The sequence below is a fragment of the Eurytemora carolleeae genome, unplaced genomic scaffold (genome assembly GCF_000591075.1).
Source record: "Eurytemora carolleeae unplaced genomic scaffold, Eaff_2.0 scaffold1128, whole genome shotgun sequence".
NCBI classification, from domain to species: domain Eukaryota; kingdom Metazoa; phylum Arthropoda; class Copepoda; order Calanoida; family Temoridae; genus Eurytemora; species Eurytemora carolleeae.
The window spans coordinates 92,443-116,159 of record NW_019397995.1 but is presented as its reverse complement, the minus strand read 5'-3'; the positions used below and the strand labels follow the sequence as shown (position 1 = coordinate 116,159).

Genomic DNA, 23,717 nt, shown 5'->3' with positions numbered 1-23,717 from the left:
CACCGGACCGGGCTGCCGGACGGTTAGAAAGACAGAAAGATAGACAGAGACCAATAGAGAGAGAGAGAAAATACTAATTGCAGCACTCAAACACTACTGTTTAATTATTGAGACATTTATCTAAAAGATTTTTCGTTCTATCGAAAAACTATTTTGATAGAAATAAAATTTTTTATTTTTCACGCTCTGAGCAAAATGCTCTTCTTACAGTGTGACCTCCTCATTTAATAAACCTGTCAAATGGAAATAGAATTTTACTCTTTCGTTCAGTTATGTTTTACAGAGATGAAGTGGGGGCAGCATAAATATCTTTTAAAACTTTTTTTTTTAATCTTAGTGATATAATATAGTATTAAAAGTTGGTTTGAGAAGCACTCCAGGCAGGAACTGCCCAGACAGCCAAATTGCGCAAAAAGAGCGCAAATTAAACGTCACTTTTTGCATTTCTACGTAAATTTTACGTAGAGATTTTGGTTCTTTTTACGTCATGAAAGACGTAAAATCGCACACTTAGCTACGCAAATTTATTGGTTTTAGTATACGTAAAATTTACGTAATAATATTATACAAATTTACGTCGAAAATGCGCATTATTATTTTCTTAATGTCAGCTCTCTTTCACCAAAAATTATGCTAAATCTAAGTAAATTTGATGCATGCAGATATGCCATCAATCCCTGCAGTTGGATGGATGGATGCAGTATAAGTATCTCTCTCTAACCTGATTCCATTCATCAGGGAATACAATTTAACATAGAGATTACTGCTTCTAGCTTTGTAATTAGTAAGGAGTAATAAAAGTTATTTTAATTTTTCTGATAGAAAATTCAGTGCATTTTCCTAATAAAAATGTTTTTTTTTTTTAAATTAAAAATAATTTAAAACCTAAATCTTGACTTCTAAATGATACACTTTTAGTAAAAAATGTTATCTGTACCTTTTTCTTTTTTTACATTTTACGTAAAACAAACAGAGACACCTAGCGGTAAAATTTGGTACTAAAAACCAGTGTGCTATGTAGCACTTTAAATTCTCTGCCCAATTACCCCCCCCCCTTCCCACTCTTATCTACAAATCACACGGCTTTCTATTTAATATTACATTATACATTGCTGCACTCTGCACTGCAGTGCACACACACCTAGGCCACTCAATTCTTCAATATTTAAAACCCTCAAAATATATGCGTAAAAAGAGCGCAATTTTTACGCAATTTTAATGCTAACAAAGACCATTTAAATTCTTTTAAAAAGTTTATTTTTTCAATTTATTTTGGAAAATGCAATATATGCCGTATCGGAAATTTTAAATATTTCACAAATAATTTAGATTTAGAGTTTTAGGCAATTACGCAAATTGAGCGTATTTTTACGCAATTTGTATACCTTAAATAAAAAGATACACATCTCCACAAATTCATGATATTTTTACTTAAAGCTGGGTTATAAAATATTTACTTTAGAAAAATTACTTTGAAATCTAGACTTACGCAAATTTGCATTATAATTGTGTAATTGGAGCCAAAATATTATGCGTTTACAATGCTTACGCAATTTGGATAGCTGGGTGAATTTAATGAATGTTAACTGCCTATTACCAGTACAAAGGTGATTAAAATCCCTCCTGAATCGGAAATTCAAATTCTTTCTGAATCTGTGATTAAAATCCTGTCTTTATTTGTTGCTCAAATTTGAATTGGCAGTAGGTAGTTAGCCAGGTAGCTTAAATTCATTAAATTTGCTCCCAGTGAAAGTAAATAAGGTTTTGATAATGAAATTGCTTTCTTAATAGCTATATTTGAACATGCATAAAATAAAAGTTGGAGAGTGTGAAACTCTATGTTTAAAGTGCAGATTTAACAGGAAATACCAAACAAAATTAAAGTGATGTAGGAATTAAATTCTATCAGCAAGTTTTCCACTCTAAATGATCTTTAGGCCTGCAGAGCTCCGGACAATGCTGTGAGGGTTGCAGTCGCTGATTTCTAAAGCTGGCAGCAACAAAGTTAGAAGTCCCTAAAATAAAATATTTAGAGTTCAAAATTTGATTTCTTAAAGCTTACTTACATAGAACTTTAGGGCACATTCTTGTAACAATGTCACTTAGATAAAAGTATAAACAAGGATTTATGTATTTGGCTTAAAATTTTTAAAACCAAACATTGCGAAGGTCGACATAACTGTTAACTTAAAGAAAAAAGTGCCAATCCACCATTTACCATTTTTCCTCTGTGTGGGCCAAGGTCTGTTATGTGGAGCTGGAAAGAGATTACAGGTATAAGAATCATGTATGCAAGCTTCATTTTGTACAGCAGGCCAAACAAACTAATCATCAGTCACAATAAATTAAGTTTTAAATTGACATATTGAAGTGAATCTTAGGTAATATTGATGCATTTTTTGTACTTTTTAATCAAATGATAAACTACTTTATAAACTGAAAAAAAGGTAAAAAGTAAATCAGATTATATGATTTAGATAGTTCCTTATGAAGTAAACTTTGGTCATATCCTTTCTGCCATCTGTCCGAGGTCTGCAATATATTTGTGTCTATTAGAGCTATATAAACTTCCAGAAAGCACAGAGATAGGGGGAAGGTAAGCCACACCCATATAGCTTCCTATCTACAATTTACTCACAAACTTAGCCTTGCAGGAACATGCTCACCCATAGCTCTTCCTAAGCCACACCCATATATCTTCCTGCAAAATGTATTTTATTACTTAAACTAGTTTATCATATTTTTTTTGGTAATATAAGTAAACATCCTAGCTCCTGGACCATAAGTTGTACAATTTTGATGGGAATAGTGTTCCAGTGTAAATCATGAGTTGGGGCGTTTGCTTAATGTAGCAATGATGAGGTTTATGATCTCATGACGATGCTACAAGGATAAAATATTTACCCCTGGTAAATGTTATAAATAGTTAGGCGGGAAATAAAGAGAAGAGTTGGTTGAACCGACGCCGAAATGAGGCCCAAAGAAAGCTCAGGTTAATTCACCTGGGATTACCAAGGAACTAGGGATTCCAGAGATGAAGGGAGCAGGTCAACTTGTAGAGATCCCAGAGATCAGTTGATGAACCTTCATTTTATGTGTATATGCAAGAAACGATCGGATTGTGAGTCGGAAACTCGAGGTTAACCATCATTTCTCCTCAACATTAGTATAGTATCAACCTCTTTCTATAATTTACTGTTCAATAAATTATTTTTACTGTATATCGTTTCATACTGGGATTGAATAAATTCAGATTAGTCCTTCAGACTGGAGAAAATATATCTCCCTATTTTGTATTCTTTCATATACAACATGGTGACAAGTTAAAACAATTGGAAGCCTTTATATTTATTTATTCATTCCGGGTATTTTGCGATATAGTTGTCTGGAAACTGCGGTTCCACCCTAACCGCAATGAAAAGACGACTATTACGGAGAGCTAGCACGTTACGCAGCATTGTAAAAAGGAAGCCAAGTTCACCTGTGTTTGGAAACAATTTGTGATAATCCATTGCATTGTGAACTCCTTTTTTAGTTATTCTAAGGTATAATAACATTTATTTAAGAACAACTAAATTAATAACAGCGTTCATTCATTTTTTCATCTAGCTCAAACATTTTCTCCGCTAATGACAGGACCAACGCTAGAATTTTTCGTCCAACATGGGGTTTAATTGTAGAATGTTAGGGACAGACATGAACAGAAAATATCGTTATTTGTTTATAAAACCCTAAAACTATATATTTTCAGGATGAACAATACCATCCAAGACTTGGTAGGGGTCCAACTTCTGCTTGCGACTGGATTGGTTTTCCAGCTGGTTGATAAAGTTTTTCAACCCTCCCAGGACCCTGTAGCTGTGAAAGTGGAAGAATTTGTTGAAGTAGTGGACCAGCTCCCAGATGTAGAAAATTCTTTCAAAAAACCCTGATGAATTTGTTCACTAACAAGACCAAAATCGAATGAGCACAAGTGGTAGACAAGGAGACAGTAACTCAGCTCATGAACAAGCAGAAACTTTATGCAGAGCCAAGCCTAACCCAGATGTCGTGGAATGAAATCTCAAAGAGCCAAGTAAAAATTATATCAACAACCATAGAAAATCTGCCAATACTGGATTTCTCCTCCCGTCCACTGAATCATTGGCGCTCATACTTAGAAAATGCCTATGATAGGCACTTCTTTAGTCATACATTGTCAAAAGTGGCTCTCGTCTTCAACTCCTGCTCCCAAACTTTCAAGCAAAGACTCCTTGTCCTAGACACAGGTACCCTTGTTAAGTGATTCCAGGGACTAGAATCACTTTATTGATTCCAGGGACCGGATCTCAGTTTCCAGTTCCAACCAAATCTACTACGCATGTGTTTAGAAAAAACTCAGAGCATCTTCCGGGCTTTATCAGTTTTGGTACAGCAGAAAGTACTAGAATCATTCTTAGATTGATATTTGTGCCGTAAGGATTCGTATAAGAACTTTGTCATATATTTCAAGTTTTTACGATTTAAGTTTATATTTTTACTAAAAGAAGTTTGTTATTGAGTACTAGGTTTTTTCAGACTCAAGGAATAAGGAGAAGGTTTGGAAGAACGGACTGATAAAAGTGGTGTCCTATCCTATATATGGTCGGAGACAAATTAAGGTATTTTTTAGATCAAATGTGAACATTTGGGGATAAAAAATTATGATTTTAGTATTGGTATAGTTTTTCTCGGAACCTGAATTAGTACAAGCAAGACGTGTTTTAGTTTTGACAGTATTAGAGTTTGAGGCGTCTTGCTGGTACTTTTAGATTATTGATGAAACCTTGTAAATATTCCTATACATATGATATATATCTCTAGTTTTGAATTGAGATTTGTGATGCTATGAGAGAAGAATAAATGATAAGAAGCACTGTTTCTGTTCTTATCTGTCATTAGCAACCTAGATTCTAAGACTCGTTTTTCAACGATGATTTCAAGGTAGAAAATCACTGGATTTGATTATGCCTTTTTGGGGCTTTTATTACGAAACATTCAAAACTTATTTTTCCTCGATACCAGGGGAGAATTTAATGGCGGGGATCAGTGAGGGAAACAGGGAAGGCTCCCGCAAAAGGTCTTGTTCTGAATCAGATTCAGATAAAAATAGTGGATTATCCTTCGGCCCCCAAGGATTTATACATAGAAACCCCAGTGGGGGGTACCCGACTCCAAATTAAGAGATTGGGTGGATTTAATGCAAAACATGATAGGGCCTTAAAAGAATGCAACATTCTGATTAATGAAATTGAGAACTGGATTGCTGATAATACTGAAAATGAATCCTTGTGTTTAGATACTATTTATGAAGGATTTTTAAAATTTAAAAAAAGGATAGCTAGAGTCTCACAGGAAGCCTTAATAAGATTAGTAGACAGAGGAGTAGTAGACCAACTAGCCGAATTACAAATTAGGATAGAATCTTTGAGAAAAAGAGCCGAGAAAGAAAATAGGAGGAAGGATCAACCGATTAGGAAATCAGATAACTTGACCGAGAGTACAGAATTAACTAGTTCTAATGATGAAGTCTTTTTGCATTCCAATCCCATCCAGGGTATACAATCCCTTTCTGGTGGTCCCAACTTTATGGACAACCATTCATCAGATCCCCCCCCTCTCACAGTTAATTCCCCCCCCCCCCTTTTGGAGGTCATTAGGACCCAACCTGAGAGTACGGAACTGATAGATTTGGAAAATCCAATAGATCTAGAAAATTCAGTGACTATTAGTCCTAATTCCCATCATGCCATCCCCCCCTCCTTCGAGGTACTACCATCCCCCCCCCGTCATTATCATCTGAAATCCAAATAGTAGTTAATAAGGAATGGGAATCCACGTTACTGAAAAATAAGGATGAGAATTTAAGACATATTAAGTTATTAGAAGATAAATATCAAGATGTAGCCTCTTTCCAAGTAAACCAAGAGAAACTTTTATCCACTTTAGAGCAGGAAATTATAGAACTAAACTCTTCTAGCTCTGATAGGGAACAGAGATTAGATCATAAGGAAAGAACAGTGGATCGAATAGACATGAATGTAAAGATATACATTTATAGGAAAGTTAAGGAGATTAATATGTCGATGGATTCTGTCAAATCAAGTTATGATAGTGAGACTGTCACGGGTCAAATTAAAGAGAATGTTAAGAAAATACTCAATAATTCTATACCCGGAGCAGATTTAAGACATTTAAGACAAGAATTAGAGTCCATCAAACACAAGAATGAGCAAGATGAGATTGTAATTGAGAACATAAGATGTGTAGTCACAGAAGTTAAGGATCAATTAGATAGAACTCTTGAATCTCCCCTCAACTTCTCCTTGAGAACTGAGATCCCCCCCAGAGTAAGTTTAGAAAAGAAAGAGAAAGAGCGCGACTTAACCAAGAATGCAATTGATAGTTCTGCCAAACTGTTGAATCAATTAATAGAAACCAAAATAACAGAATCTTATGATCTTGCCATCATCAAGAAATGTAAATCTGATGTGAAAAAAGTCACAGCTCAATCCAAAAACTGCCATGACCTATTAATGAAGTACATTTCTTATGATAAAATAGATTCAAATTATTATTCCCAGACAAAATTCTTATTAGATAGTCCAAATGATTGGATTATAAATGTGGAACAAATTTATTTCACATCTGAAGCTCATGCTTCTTGCTCTGTTAAGGGAGATCTTAGTGGGGTCGTAATCTTCTCTAATAATGCAAATAAGTCTATCTATGAATTCTTTGAAGATCTAGAGATTGCTTTAGTGGTTTGGGGTTCAAATAAGCAAAGAGCTATGCTTGTATTCTCCAGGCATCTAACTGAAAATATAAAAGCTAAATCCCTCAATATTTCTGATGATTACCAAAAACTTAAAGCATGGTTATTCAAGGAATATGGGTCTCCTCATACAATTGTTTCTGACATTATCTCAGGTTTGGCTTCAAAGCCAAAACCTGCTCAGGGTAGTGACAAACAAAGATACAAGTTCTATGCAGATATCACATTAGGAATAGCTAGACTTGACAGATTAGCAAGAGTACCATATGTAGACACAGATTAGTTAGATAATATTCTATATTCTTGCAACACTCTTTCATCCTTGTTTAAGATTCTCCTGGCCGAAGATTCAAAATCATTCAATCATCATATGGAGTTGAAGAGATTAGATTGGAAAAATCCCCAGGGGGCTAGAACATTTGCCTTTTTCAAAGAATTATGTGAAGCTCAACGCAATATTTTGGAACCTTACAAGGGATCCAATCCTAAGTCGAACTCCCCCCCATTACCCAAATCTAGAACGGTTTTCAATGTCAATCAAGGTCAACCCCCCCCCCCCCCCCCTTTCAGAGAGATTTGACTTCACACACTGCAGGATACTCTCCAGTTAAAAATTGGTTTGCTCCAGGTTCATCATACCCTTGCCCCCTGAAAGGACACGCTCATGAAATGTTTCAGTGTAAAGAATTCTTCAGCATGAATCCTCATGTTAGATGGAAGGCAACGCCCAAGGGTAGGATATGTTACTGTTGTCTGAAACCAAAATCCACTTGTAAGGATAGGAAGTGCTCATTTGAATCCTCAGTCCCAGAAGTCCTTATTTGTCAGGGTTGTCTTGAGTATGCTAGAGAGAAGGGATTATCTCCTTTTATTATCATGTACTGCAGAAAGATAAGACACGGTCTAATGAGAGCTCGGTACCAGGATATTAAGAATGCATTTGAGACCCATATGGGTAAGTTCCCTGAGAATCTCGAGGATGATTGTATCAGATATCCTGTTAATTTTACTCAACAAGTGTTCTCCTTTGATCCTTGTTCTGTTAAGGTTGAGTGTAGCTGTTGTGAAAAGCCTTCAGAGTTAAGCATTGAGACCCCTACTATTAGTACTCATTCTGGCATCAGTGTACCAACAAGGTTAGACAATACTGTTTCTGAGATTAAAGAGCACTCAGCTTATCTCATGCAAATCCTTAGAATTGGAACCGAAGATGTTTTGACCTTTTACGATAGTGGTGCAAACACTAATTTAGTAAATGGAGACTTAGCAATTAAGCAAAACCTTCAAATCATAACTAAGAAACCCACCAAACTCACTGTTGTTGGGGGGGGGGGTTGGGTTTCAATCACCACTGAGATGGGTAAGTTCAGATTCAATTTAGGACCAACGGAGTCAGGAATATACCATGAACTTAAATGTCAGGGTATATCTAATGTATCTTCAAAGTTTGAGAGATATGATTTATCAGAGATAAACGCGGAGTATAGATCAAATAAGAGTCATCCTTATAATGGGGAGCCACAACCAAAGTATGCAGCAGGGGATGAGGTTAACATTTTGATAGGTATCAAGAATATTCATCTTAATCCCACACTAATAACTATCCTACCTTCTGGAGTAGGGGTTTATAAGAGTCCTTTTGTAGACATCTTTGGATCTAGAGTAATTTACTTGGGTCCCCATTCTTCATTCTCTAGAGTAAACTCCAGTTTGAGTAAAGATTTATCTCATGCAATTTTTCATATGAGAGAAAAACCCATAATTATCAAGGACAGGTTGAGGATCTGTATCCTTTAATCCAAGTTGATAAAAGGTTTGATATATCTATTAATCCCACACCCATCTCAGAGAGCACATTGTTAGAAATGGGAGGAGAGATAGAGGAGGGGGGGGGGGGGATTTTATGCACGAACCAAAAGATAATTTAAAACCCTACACGAAGGGACCTGCAGCTCACTTTTGTGAAGTTCATAATGTATCCATTCCCATAGCTAGAATGAGAGAACCAGTCGGAGAAGTTGATTCTGACAATCTTGTTACATACAGATGTGATAGTTGTGCAAAATGAATTAAATGCATGAAATCCCCAAGACTCACTTCTATTTCTTTGCAAGAGTCCTTAGAGCAGTCCTACATTGAAAATAGTATTACATTAGATTATCATTCTAAAAAAGTAGTTGCCTTTTTACCATTTATTAAAGATCCTGTAGAATTTCTAAGTAAAAAACATGGATCAGATAGCAATTACAGGCAGGCAAAAAGAATATATTTAGCTCAGTGTAAGAAACCTAGTATAGAGAGAGAGGGAATGAAGAAAGCTCATAAAGAACTAGTAGAAAAAGGTTTTATGATAAAAATGCAGGATTTACCTAGTGAAACCCAAAACATGATCAAAACCTCTAAATTCCGGCATTTCTATCGGTGGTTCATAGTTGCAAAGGAATATTCTCTTAGCACTCCAGTTAGAATGGTAGTAGATCCATCTCAAACTCATTTGAATATCATTCTCCCCAAGGGAGAGAACAAACTAGGGAATATCTTGGATATAAGTATAAGAAATAGAGGAACAAGGTTTAGTAATTCTAGCGATGTAAGCAAATTATATAATCAAATACACCTTCATGAATCAGCTTTTCCATACTCATTATTCTTGTATCATGATACCTTGGATTCAGATGTACAACCTGATATATATATAATGGTAAGGGCTTGGTATGAGTGGTAAGTACTGAAACCAAGCAGGATACGCTCTGGATAGATTGGCTGAGGAAGGTAAGGATAAGTTCCCTGCAGCAATGAATTCTCTCACTAAAGAAAGGTATGTAGAGGACATTTTATCAGGAGAAGATACTGAGGAAGACAGAGATGAGCAAATATCAAAGGTCCAGGATCTCCTTTCAACAGCAGGTTTTAGTTTGAAATATGTGATACTGAGCGGAAGAAAACCAGATATTAAAGCTAGCTCTGACGGAGAGACTATTAACCTATTAGGATATAAATGGAACACAGAATTGGATATATTATATCCTGGAGTCTCAGAGCTAAGCTTGAACCGAAAGAAGAAAGGTATTAAAAAACCCAACCCTCACCCGGTAGTCACTCAGGAGGATGCTGATAAGTTTTTATCCCAGGTTAGTCTTTCTAGAAGGATGATTATTTCTAAAATAGCTGAAATTTTTGATCCTCTTGGACTATGGGAACCTATCAAACTAAAGCTAAGACTTAGCTAAACTCAATTCCATCGGATAAAACTTTGGACCCAGCAACACAAGTGAAATTGAAAAAACCTTATTAAAGTTCACCTCTTATGGTGAACTCTCTGCAAAAAGGTTTCCTTTGCCTGAAAATATAAATATCCAACAGCCCTTCAGGATGATCTGTCTCAGTGACGCAAGTAAACGAGCAGGAGGAGCAGCGATTTATATGAGTAAAAAATGTATTGATGGATCTTGGTCCACAGCTTTGCTCTGCTATAAATCTAAGTTAATGAAGGGTACAGTACTAAGAAATGAGTTATGTGCTATAGTATTAATGACAGAATTAGCATACATAGTCAAGAGATCATTAGGATCGAAAGTGGGAGAAGTAATTTACCTAACTGATTCAACAATAGCACTATCATGGATTCACAACACTAATATTAAGGTTAGGGCTTCTATTTTTTCTTGAGTTCAAGCAGCAAGAAGTATGATTGAATTAACCACTGGATCAAAAACGGTACCACTTTTTCATATAGATGGGAAACTAAACCTAGGAATGTTTTCTTGAGCCCTTTAGATTTGATCCAAATATTAGTGGTATTCACTCCATACACGTAGGACAAGAACCATTGAAGTTTAGGAAAGCTGAGGGTAGGAGTAATTTTAATTTACTTGTTGATCCAGTATCTTAGGGATGGTTGAGATCATTAAGGATCATGAGCTTCATTGTATCTTTCACACAATTCATCATTCACACAACCCATAACCAATCATCCCACATGTCCTGCAGGCTCTGCACATCGGGGAGGGAGTTTGATCATAGAGATTTTTGGGATATGGCTCAGGATGAATTTTTTAGAGCTGAATCTAAGGTTGTAGGATCATCATTGTCAAACAAGCAGTTGTCAAAATACAAATTTAGGAACGGAATTTATTACTTTATAGGAAGGATTACAAATGATAATTCATTCAAGCAAAAAGATTTAGACTCCGTCCCGTTTTTGTACACTCACACTTTAGCAGGTCATCTTCCTATTGTACTAATAAACTCCCCGATCTTATACTCTCTGGTGATGTACATACATTGCAAGAAAATACCCCACATAGGAGTTGAGAGAATGGTTAAAGAGGTCTTCAAGGAGGTCATGGTTCCAAAATGGACCCCCCCTGCCTATACTGGTTTTTAACTACCCCAGCATAACCCTAAACAGGCTGGGGGGTGGGGAGGGTACAAGGTTTTTCAAAGAGTCTGGTCTTTGAAAAAAAAATCTAAAATAGCCCTCAAATTTTAATAACTAAAGCTACAGATCAAAAATATCTATTTATGCAACTGTCTTGTATTTTTGGAGTTTAAAAACATAAATTTAAACCTTAAACAAACCAAAAAAGTACAGGGCGCAAAAAAGTCTATAGTCTGTACGAAAAAAAACCTAAAATGCCCATAGTTTTTTTTTTGACTAAAACTAGAGATTTAAAATTATATCTTTGAAAAGCCCTTGAGGAAAAAGAAGAATGTGCCACGTTTGATATTTGTTTTAAACAAAAAACAATATTTTTTTCATTTTTGGCATTTTTTCAACACTCCCTAGTACCTAAACTATAAAAGTTATTGATCTAAAAAAAGCTGAAAATTAGTCTATGAACATGCATTTCAACCCTTTACCTATTCTGTAAGGCTTTTTTCCAGAGGGGGGGGGGCTTGGGACGCCCCCCCAGGCCATACATAAATTCAGACCCCCAGCCTTTATAGGGTTAAAAGGGAGAGTTTGAGTTTATTTTCGATAACCAAATTCATGGAAATACAAGTTTAGGTTTTTTTTCAATTTAATTTAGAATTTTAAAAAAAATTGGAATTTACCTTTTCAAACAAAGTCTCAAAAAGATTCTTGTATCTTTCACGGTTGTCTAAATCCATCCTAGGGCAAAATTACACAGATTAAAAAAGATTTTTAGTAGATAAATATTGAAGTTTATTTATGATCTAAAGACATGCAAATTTCTGCTTTTTGTAAGAAATTCCATAGGAAACCCCTAAAAGGTCTGAGAACTACACGAAAAACTAGATACTAGAAATCAATGGATAGAATGGCATTTCAAAAGGTTTTATTTTAGGTTAAAATATAGACTTCCCTTCTCATCTCTTTAACGGAACACAGAATTGATGAATTCATGATTTTAAGTGGAAAAATATATATTTTTTAAGTGTGGGGGGGCATAAAGTATCAATAAGGGGGAAACCCAATGTTCCTATATTCCCAAATATCTAAAATTCCCCCCTAATTTGTAAAGCATAGACTACCATATAACTTTGTCTGAAATACATACCTTGCTCCCCACATTCCCCCAAGGATTGATCTACGATGATGAGGATGATCTCTCATAATGTGGAATGGTAGGCCTGAAGTTTTAACTTTAAGAAAATGTAGTTTCCTCATTGTAGATATGTTAATGATTGTATCTAGTTTTTTTATGTACAAAAACTGTAGATTTTCCATAATTTTTATGATTTTGATAACATATGTTACCCTCTGTTCCAACCCTTACATTAAGTATCCTCCCTTTCCCTTATACTCCCTCACCTCATCCTTACTTTTTTCCTGATTCATCATCATTCTTATGTTTAAATTGTACAAAGTACATTGTTTTTAATTGCAATTCTCATTCGTTTATAGTGGGCCAACCAATTAAAACAACCTACTGTGGTTAGGCGGGTCTAAACTATATAGTAAATTGTGATTTTTTTATTTGTATTATCTCGTGCTTTGTGGTTGAATAAAAATATGAATATGAATGAATAATGACCTAGATATTTATTGTGCATTCAGAGACTAAATTTAATGATTTTGAGCTAGGTTTCTAAAATAACTACAGTGGCTGAACTACCTACTGTGGCTGAACTACCTAATGTCGCTGAACTATCTACTATGGCTGAACTATCTACAGTGGCTGAACTACCTACTATGGCTGAACAAGCTACTATGGCTGAACTACCTACTGTGGCTGAACTACCTACTGTGGCTGAACTACCTACTGTGGCTGAACAAGCTACTGTGGCTGAACTACCTACAGTGACTGAACAGCCTACTGTGGCTGAACTACTTACTGTGGCTAAACTACCTACAGTGGCTGAACTACCTACAGTGGCTGGCTAAACAACATACTGTGGCTGAATTACCCACTGTGTCTGAACTACCACTGTGCCTGAAACACCTGCTGTGGCTGAACTACCTACTGTGGCTGAACTACCTACTGTGGCAGAACTACCTACAGTGGCTGAATTATTGTCTACTGTGGCTGAACTATTTACTGTGTTTGAACTTCATACAGTGGCTGAACTATGACTACCACCTGTATACAGGAGACGGAGAAATCCTGAATTACTGATTCAAGATACATGTTTGAACCATCTCTAGACCTTCTATAGATCAAATTCATTAAATTTGTCAAACCCCTAGGAATTTTTTTGCCTTGAGGTATAGTTTGGTAGATCTTAAGGATTGTAGAAACTCCAAGAATAACTAAATAATTCAGCTTTATAGTCGTTATCTTATAATCATTGCCGGTGCAAATGTAAAAATCCTCTCTGTTTGAATTGTTGCTTGTATATATTGGAAACTGATAAATTTCCAACAATTTAAATCCATCCATTAATAAATTTAGGTTTAAAACTTGGGAAATATTAAAAATTACCTAAACTTAGCCAATCATTAACAGCAGCAGTCTCCCTTGCAGAAAACCTTAAATCACAAACAAGTTTAATGTTTAACTATAATAATAAATTTTGAATCTTAAACCAGTGACTTTGATTCTTAGATTGAAAAACCCTTTTGCACAAAGAAAGAATTGCACATTGGTATCGGTATTTACTTTTTTTTTGATTTACATTTTTAGATTTTTTCTTCTAAAGAACAAGAACTCCATTACGAGGGATATTAGTTCCAAAACTAACACTTTTCTTTGATTTACATTTTTAGATTTTTTCTTTTAAAGAACAAGAACTCCATTACGAGGGATATTAGTTCCAAAACTAACACTTGGCCCATTTCTAACACTGAGTGTTAGAAATGGGCACAAATTTTTTGGGATCCCGGCCCATATCCAGAGTAAAAGTCGGTAAAAAAAAACTATAAGCGACATTTTATCTAACATGACAAGGACAATAATTCCCAATTCTAAACTCTTTTTTTTAAAATTAAAATTATAATAGGAGTTCTTTTAATATTAAATCTCTTGACCGTTTACAAGAAGATGTTAGGTTTTCCATTTTCGAACATATCCTGAATTTGAAACATTTTCGCGTTTTCGAGACAAAACCCACTTTCCCGTTTTTGAGTATAATCCACAATTTAAAAAAAACTCACTTTCATAACTTACAAAATAAATCACTGAAAACAAAAATTATCTTATGAAGACTAAATTAACTTCTGAATTGTTTCTAGAATTTAAGTTTCCACATTTTATCTGTTGAATTAGAGAATATGGATGATTTATTTTCAAGCATTTTAAACGAACAGTTTCCCACATTTCTAGTTAAAAGAACATATAAAATTGTAATATTTTAATTTCAAAATGCTGTAATGATTTTTAAATTATAAAAGAACAGTGTTTATATTTTCTATTTTGTTTATATTTTTCCTTATAAAAAAATCTTGCTTTGTTTCATAAGAGCGTAAATACTTGAAAATTGACATTGATATGAATTCCGGTAATTGTCTCTCAACCCATTAGAGGCTCTATATGAGACCATTGAAGATTTAATAAATTTAATTGATGTTAATATTAACATACAAATGTTAATGTTAATTGATATTAACATATTGATAAACATCAATTGTTTAAAGTTAATGTTAATGTTAATATTAAGGTTAATTTTAATGTTAATGTTAATGTTAATGTTAATGTTAATGTTAATGTTAACTTACTCACAAGCATAATCTTTAATGAATTGTTTAAAGTCAATTTTAATGTTAATGTTAATGTAAATGTTAATGTTAACTTTATATGCTGACAACCGTAAACTTTAATGAATTGTTTATAGTCAATGTTAATGTTAATGTTAATGTTAATGTTAATGATAACTTACTGACAAACATAAACTTTAATGAATTGTTTAAAGTCAATGTTACTGTTAAAATTTTATATTGACAACCATAAGTTTTAATAAATTGTTTATGGTCAATGTTAATGTTAATGTTAATGTTAACATTATATAATGACAAGCATAAACTTTAAAGAATCGTTTAAAGTCAATATCAATATTGATGTTAATGTTAATGTTAACTTTATGTACTGACAACACAAACTTTATTGAATTGTTTAAAGTCAATGCGAGTTACGTAGCCAACAATTCTCTGTCAAAAGCTGAGTATTTAGATTGTGTTGAATCCAACTGTTTTGAATAGAAAGAAAGAGGACTCCAACCTCCATTCTGATATTGCTGTAGTACTGCTCCAACATGTATATTCTTTATTGCAAACTGTGATTTGGCTTGTGCGAACCAAACTTTAGCTCCATCAGCCCAAAACTGTGGTAGTTTAAGAGCTACTGATTGAATATTCTCCAACTGAACCTCAGCCATTGTTCTTCTTCAGGGGTCACCACTATGAGAGTAAGATCAATTCTAGGATATAGTTTATTTGATATTTATTTAATCAACAAATATTATTAACCAGGATAGATCTGCACGAGTTGAAAGATGTAGACTGACTGGTTCCTAGATTCTTGTTTTCTTGTAAGGATATTTTCTTCTTCATCTTCGAGCATTTCTTGGATTTATCCTCTCAGATTCCTGCTTCTACAAGAGTTGATTTACTACCTAATGCCCGTCCTGTAAATCAAAGAATGAGACCGATTCCTCCATCTCATCCAGATAATTTACACAAGCAACTTGATTTATGGCTGAAAAATGAAAACATAGAACCCAGCTCGTCCCCCTGGTCTTCACCCTTGGTCCCCGTGACCAAGAAGACTGGGGAGACGAGGTGGGTTTTGGATTTTCGCCGGGTCAATGACCTCTCTATGACCGACAGCTTCCCCACCCCTAATATTTCTGAGATTTTGAATTCTTTAGGAAAATCTAGGTACACTGGATGCCGAGAGTGCTTGTGCACACAGCAGATTTAAATTCTCATGTTAATTTATTAGATTTGGTTTTCAGCGCTCAAAAAGAGGCCGGAATAAGATTGAATGCTAGAAAAACACATTTATTTCAGGAGAAAGTTGAATATCTCGGTCATCTTGTCAGCGCTGAAGGAATAAAATTAATACCATCTTATGTTCAGAAAATTACAGACTTGCCACTGCCTCAAACTGGAAAAGAATTATCTGCATTATTAGGTTTCACTAATTATTACCATGATTTCTTACCAGGTTTTGCAAATGTTACGGCTGAACTGAACAGTGTTAAAAATTCTAGGTTGATTGTATGGACACTGGAGATGATATCTAATTTTAATACTTTAAAGCAGATGTTCACAGCAGCCCTGTGCAGAGCCACACCAGATTTTTCTCCAATCACTAAACCTTTTATTTTAACCATAGATTTCTCTAAAACTGCAGTTGGTGCAGTTTTATCTCAAGAATAGGATAATATAGAAAGGTTTCTAGGCCTTAAAGGGAGAAAATGTAGAAATTACAAAAGTAATTTTCACAGTTCTAAATGAGAACTTCTTGCTCTTGTATATGGCATTACTAAATTCAAGAATTTGTTGAGGTTGTATCAGTTCATTGTTGTGACGGACTCCACCACTGTCCTTCATTGGTCGACCATGAAGGACTCCAGGGGGACTATCAGGGGATGGATAGATTTTATGCAACAATTCAACTTTAGAGTAATGCATAGAGCAGGTAAACCGAATATTAATGCCGATTTGATCTCAAGAGCAACACACATGGATTACCCCCCACCCCTCTGACGCAGACTGTATTACACAAGGTACCGGGAAATATACCCCTTGCCCTAGAAACAATTGAACATTGGCGAAAAGCCGAATTTGATTGAAATACAGCAGTCAGACTGGTCAAAAATTAATAATTGCTCGGAATATTTACCCCCCTCAAACAAAGGTAAGATATGTTCCAAAGTTCAACTTCATATATCACCCACTTATTATCCACATATCATCCACATATTATCCACATATCACCCACATATCATCCAGATATCACCAATCCAATCCAGTATCCTTCTTCACCCCATCATCATTCCTCCATCGATAATAATCTAAATTAACACTCTTACATTCATACAGCATACATATTTAACAATTACATAATCAATATATGTTATATTGTATTAACTTACCATTAAATCTGTTACATGACTGTCTAAGTGGAACTTCTATTTATCAAAAAATCAAGAATTTACTGACATTGAATCTAATGAAAACATTGATTTACTCCAAAATGATAGAAATTTTGAAACATTGTATTTACCAAAATAGTTGCATAAAATTTCTTACATCTCATTTCTTTTGAAAAATCATCAAATATTATTAAATTCTCACTTAAAAATGCACTTTTGTGCAGTTGAGGTTTTGTGAATATATTGCCACAGAAATTGGGATTAAAAAAGTCTAGGTTAAGTATAGTAAAACTCAACTTTTGCTTTTCAGAAGTGGAGTTTTAATGGAGTTTAAAAGTGGAGTTTTCACCAGCTATAGTCCTGCCATACAAGGATTAAAACTCTACTTTTCACCAAGATGATATCTGGATGATTTCTGGATGATATCTGGATGATTTCTGGATGATTTCTGGATGATGTTTGGGTAATATCTGGATGATGAGAAGTGGAGTTTTAATCGAGTTCAAAAATGGAGATTTCACCAGCAATATAAGGGTTAAAACTCGACTTTTCACCAAGTTGGGGGGTTGTAAAATATGATATTTGGACAATATGTGGGTGATATCTGGATGATATGTGGATGATATTGTGGATGATATGTGGGTGATATCTGGATAATATCTGGATGAAATGTGGATGATATGTGGATGATATCTGGATGATATGTGGATGATATGTGGGTGATATCTGGATCATATGTGGGTGATATCTGGATGATATCTGGATGATATCTGGATGATATTTGGATGATATGTGGGTGATATCTGGATGATATCTAGAAGATATCTAGATGATATCACCCACATATCATCCAGATATCAGCCACATATCACCCACATATCATCCAGAGATATCACCAATCCAATCCAGTATTCTTCTTCACCCCATCATCATTCCTGCATCTCTAATAGTCTAAATTAACACTCAAACATACATACAGCAACAATCACATATTTAATATATGATATACTGTATTAACTTACCAATAAACCTGTTACAAGGCTGTCTAAGTGAAACTTCTATTTATCAAAACATTAAGAATTTACTGACATTGATTCTAATGAAAACATCGATTTACTCCAAAATGACAAAAATTTTGAAACATTGTATTTACCAAAAATCATCAAATATTATTAAAGTCTCACTTAAAAATGCATTTTTGTGAAGTTGAGGTTTTGAGAATATATTGACACAGAAATTGGAATTCAAAAAGTCGAGTTTAAGTCGAGTTTATGCTCCCATATTTCACCCAGTTGATGACTGGGAAAATATTGGATTCAAAAAGTCGAGTTTAAGTGGAGTTTATGCACCCAGATGATAAGTGGATTTCAACAGTAGAGTTTAAGTTGATTTAAAGTGGAGTTTTTAAGCTGATATTTGAACTTCCAGTTTTCACCCTGATTGGCAAAAACTGGGATTCAAAAAGTCAAGTTTAAGTTGAGTTTATGCACCCAGATTTCACCCAGTTGATGACTGGAAAAATATTGGATTCAAAAAGTCAAGTTTAAGTTGAGTTTATGCACCCAGATTTCACCCAGTTGATAAGTGGATTTCAACAGTGGAGTTTAAGTTAAAGTAGAGTTTTAAAGTGGATATTTAAACTCCCAGTTTTCACCCTGGGAATCAAAAAGTCGAGTTTAAGTTAAGTTTATGCACCCAGATTTCATCCAGTTGATGACTGGGAAATATTCGATTCAAAAAGTAGAGTTTAAGTTGAGTTTACTCATCCAGATTTCACCCAGTTGATAAGTGGATTTCAACAGTGGAGTTTAAGTCTAGTTAAAGTGGAGTTTTAAAGTGGATATTTGAACTCCTAGTTTTCCTCCTGACTTGGTAAAAACTGAGATTCAAAAAGTCGAGTTTAAGACGAGTTTTTGCACCCAGATTTCACCCAGTTGATAACTGTGAAAATATTGGATTAAAAAGTCGAGTTTAAGTCAAGTTTATTCACCCAGTTGATAAGTGGATTTTGACAGTAGAGTTTAAGTGGAGTTAAAGTGGAGTTTTAAAAGTGGATATTTGAACTCCTAGTTTTCATCCTGACTTGGTAAAAACTGAGATTCAAAATGTTGAGTTTAAGACGAGTTTATGCACCCAGATTTTACCCAGTTGATGACTGGGAAAATATTGGATTAAAAAATTTGAGTTTAAGTCGAGTTTATTCACCCAGATTTTACCCAGTTGATAAGTGGATTTCAACAGTGGAGTTTAAGTCGAGTTAAAGTGGAGTTTTAAAGTGGATATTTGAACTCCCAGTTTTCACCCTAACTCGGTGAAAACTGGGATTCAAAAAGTCGAGTTTAAGTCGAGTTAATGCACCCAGATTTCACCCAGTTGGTGACTGGAATTAAAAAGTGGAGTTAAAGTCGAGTGTAAGTGGAGTTTTAAAGTGGAGTTTAGAACAACTAGTTGACATCTAGTTGTATCATCCACTTCTGTTTTCTGGGTGGGCACTTTTGAAAGCAAAAAAGGCAAATGGGGAAAATGACTGGGAAAAGAGTATTCCAACCTTGATATTAGCTTACAATGCAACCCAACATTATTCCACTAATTCCTCCCCAGCCAGAATTTTTCTTAGAAGAGAATTAAATATCCCTCATTATCTCAGGAGAGCTTCAGATGATGTTAGAATTAGGAGGCAGTTTCGTGCCTACGAGAAACCTCAGGCTGATGTCTGCGTTGGTGAGAAGGTGTACTACACCACCCTCCCCCCACAAGGCAACTCCCGCAAGCTGCTTTTAACCTGGTCTGGACCAGTGCTAGTAACAAAGATCATAAATATCGCAATGACCGAAGTGAAGGAGTAGGATGTTAAAAATCAAAGGACCTACGTAGCCCACAGATCTAAGATACAACTAGCCAAGAGAATGGGGGAAAAAGATTTTGACCCCCTGTTTACACTCCCCAGACTACCAGCTAAAGCTGTATTAGATCTAGCAGAAGAATTATCTCAGTTTGAGCTCCCCATGAAAACACTCAATGCTGAACTATTTGATAAATTTCACTCTCAATATTCTGAAATTCATCATTGGGGAGGGATCACCTCAGCAGCATCTCATTGGAGCCACCTGTATTACCACAAACTTTGTCAAATTTGAGTATTGCAGCAAGCTCAAGATGCAGCGAGAATGACCTTTTTCAGTCATTCGGTCAGTCAGCTGGTTCAACTCAGTCCCATGGATGCAGCCCTGAGGAAATATTTAAAGATCATTTCCAAGTTGAAAATATGGAGGATGAACTGCTGAATGAGATGCTACAAGACTCACCAACAGAAGATGACGTGGTCACGGGGTTGGCAGCCAACCTTATCCCAGAACCAGAACCTGAAAAAACTGCAGAACCAGAAAGACCAGAAGATGAGGGACATGATGAACCAGAAGAAGGAGAGGGAGGTATTGATGATCAGGAAATAAATACTCCTACCAGAAGACAAGAAGTGCAGGAAACAAGAAGGGAGGGGGAGAAGATGGGGATAATGAAAACCCCTCCACTGGAAAAAAACTAGGGTAGCAAGACCCACAGAAAATGTTGAAGCATTGAGGTTGGAACCATGGCCGTTAGATGGCAGTACTGCTACTGAAGTAACTAGAAGAAAATCCAGCAGGGTATAGATTCCTTCAGACAGATACAGCACAGAATTCAAGATGCCTGGAGCTCCCAGATCTAGGAGAGGAGCAAAATCATCTATAGCACCAACCCTGTAGATACTGAAGGCAGTGCTCAAAGAGAGCTGGGCTCAGAGGCCAGAACCTACAGCACTTTTGAGGAGGAGGAGCAAGTCTAGAGAGAGTGTGAGAGGGCTGCATCCCTGGAAAGGGTGCAGACAGGGAGTATCAAAAGTAGTAGTAGTTTTAAAAGTAGCGTAAGGACTAGATATGAAGTAGCAGAAGGAGGTAGGAATGAAAAGGAAGCAGAAGAAAGTAGTTGGAGTGATACAGAGGATGAAGCAGAAAGAAGTAGTCAAAAAGTTAAGGAAGGAATTAATACAATTTCAGGTTAAAACTCAAAAATTGCAAAAGTGAAAAATTCTGTGACACTCTACCCCGGGCAAGGGGCATGGGTACATTTAGTTGAAGGTCCTTGGCAAAATAGCCAGAAATATTTCATGGTTCCAATCCTGTTTAACACTATTGTTGAAAAGAATCTGTTTGCTTCAAAATTTTCCCCGATGGTGGGGTGTCATGTTCACCTGCAATTCACATAATTAACCATAATAATGATATCTTTGTTCAGGTGAAGAGAGGAGAGAGTCTGGGAAAGCTGGTCAGCCTGTTGGTGAGGAACGAGAATGGGATGCCCACTACCAGGGAAAGAGGAGCAAAGAAGTAAGCCGCTGCTTTTTGTGGGCATGCTTGCAGTGCTGGGGGCGCAGGTCTCGGCCAAGGATGAGTACAAGGTAGAGGCCTACGACTGCTACCAGCCAATGAACATAAAGTTGAAAAATTGGAAACCCTAACACAATGCTCATTTACTGTGATATTTCCTGACATAGTTTTCTCTTATTTCGTTTCTACCCTAGACGCTATCTCAACCCTTTGTTTGATTAAATGAGCAGTTATCTTTTCAATTGTGAACTTCTAATTAAAGTAAGGTAACCCTTTTGAAATTTTGTTTGTCAACAATTAAATTAGCAATAATGGCGATATTATTTTCATCTGACTCTATTAATTACGACAGATTGACAACAGTTAGGTATAATAGGAGATAGGTAATTACAATATTAGGGACCGATATACAAAAATTAATGTTAGATGTTGGTTTTAATTTTGTCCATAAATTCACCATGTTTTTGAATGGAAGGCAACGCTCCAGGACCTTCAAGGGGCGGGGGGAGACCGGATTGGTTTTTGTCCTGGCTGCAAGAAGTATTTTTACCTGTAAAGGATCCCCTGTCGTCGAAAATCGAAGTTTTTCAAGACACTGTCGAGAAACTCCTCAATATAGAAGAGTCCATTAAGCAAACTCTCACAAGCACATTTACCAATGAAGCGGGGATAAACCTGGCCAGAGAGGATGATAAGCACGCCATATCACAGCTGCTTAAATCGCAAAAACTCCCAGCTGAAAAACAGACGGTCCAGAAGCCCTGGACCGACCTGTCGGAGTCAGAGATGAAGATAATAAGTCGTGCCCTGGAAAACCTGCGTGAACAAGATTTTTCCTCTAAAGCTTTGAAACACTGGCGTAGTTCTTTTGAGGGGCTGTTTGATAAGCATTTCATTGATAAGGCAAGATTGCCCTTGTTTATAACTCTTGCTCCCAGAATTTGAAGCAGCGCCTGTTAGCCCTGGATGCAGGTGTACAAGCCAAACAGGAAATGTATACATATTATAGCCTCCTCCAACTCATAACTACACTGGTGCATGCCCCAGATAGTCAAGACCAGGCAATGATGTCAATATATCAGAGAATGAAACAAAACAGGTCAGAATCAGTCCAGGGATTTCTCCATAAGTGGAGGGAGCTGGGCGAGCATGCCTGGGGACCTAGTTCAAATTGGTCGATGAACCAGTCCTCCCTGCTGGTCCAGAAAGTTTGTCAAGGGATGATATCGTCCGAACTTTCAAAAATGACCTCCACAATAGTAGTAACATTGCCTCTCCAGTGGAACTTTCTAGTGGACTCTATCCTCCAATTTCAACAGCCAGTACAAGCCCAACAACCTCCACAGAATGTTCATGTGATCCAGCAAAGAGAGTTTAGGCTTCCAGTTTGTTACAAGTGCTGAGAAAAACACCTGTTAAGAGATTGAAAAATTTTTTTTTGTAAGTACTGTGGTGTTTCTCTCAAGAATAATTTAAGTTCATTGAGCGGTCAACCTACATTTTGCACCAAGTGTCAGAGTAAGTTCCATAGCTCCTCTGGTCATTTCCCCCATATTCCATCCAACAAGGCACCCAGAAGACCAGATATAAACTCCATCAAAGCAACTTTGTTTGTTGAGGGTGCAATTTCAGTGGATAGTAAAGGTTCAAATTTTATAGCAAGCAAATTGCTCATAGACACTGGTGCTCTGATTCCTTCAGGCATCGCTGTCAGTGAGCAACTTTTTATAGAAAATTTGGGGGGGACTTTAACAAGTTAAACCTGTCGAATTTGAACTCAGCAAACAGGGCTAGCACAAATTCGACGATGGAGACAGTAGGACAGTTAAGTGTTAGGATTAGGTTTAATAATTTGTCAACAATTTTTACAGGTTCAGCTGTTGTTTGAAAAAAATTGTCTCTCCCTGTTATAGTGGGAATAAATATTTTAAAATCTAACAGTCTGAGCCCAATTTTAGATTCGCACAGTGCACAGTTAATGCATAGTCCTTCACAGGAGTCACAGGATTTGATAGCAATATTAAATGACCGATCCCATTCTTCTACACAAACCATTA

General features: G+C 35.9%; 1 protein-coding gene across 3 annotated transcripts in view; it reads right to left on the bottom strand.

Moving 5' to 3' along the window:
* Window positions 1–1,776: 1,776 nt before the first annotated feature.
* Window positions 1,777–23,717, bottom strand: part of LOC111716548 (uncharacterized) — a 34,665-nt gene continuing 12,724 nt past the window's right edge. Inside the window, exons 3-9 of one of the 3 annotated variants that reach the window (XM_023492035.1) lie at window positions 13,684–13,730; window positions 13,461–13,511; window positions 12,319–12,391; window positions 11,852–11,909; window positions 2,485–2,532; window positions 2,219–2,324; window positions 1,777–2,015 (exon numbers count right to left, since the gene is read on the bottom strand). In XM_023492035.1, coding sequence (XP_023347803.1) covers window positions 1,906–2,015; window positions 2,219–2,324; window positions 2,485–2,532; window positions 11,852–11,909; window positions 12,319–12,391; window positions 13,461–13,511; window positions 13,684–13,730 — 493 coding nt within the window. In that variant the 3' untranslated portion in view covers window positions 1,777–1,905. The other 2 variants (XM_023492036.1, XM_023492037.1) reach the window with 2 other exon arrangements.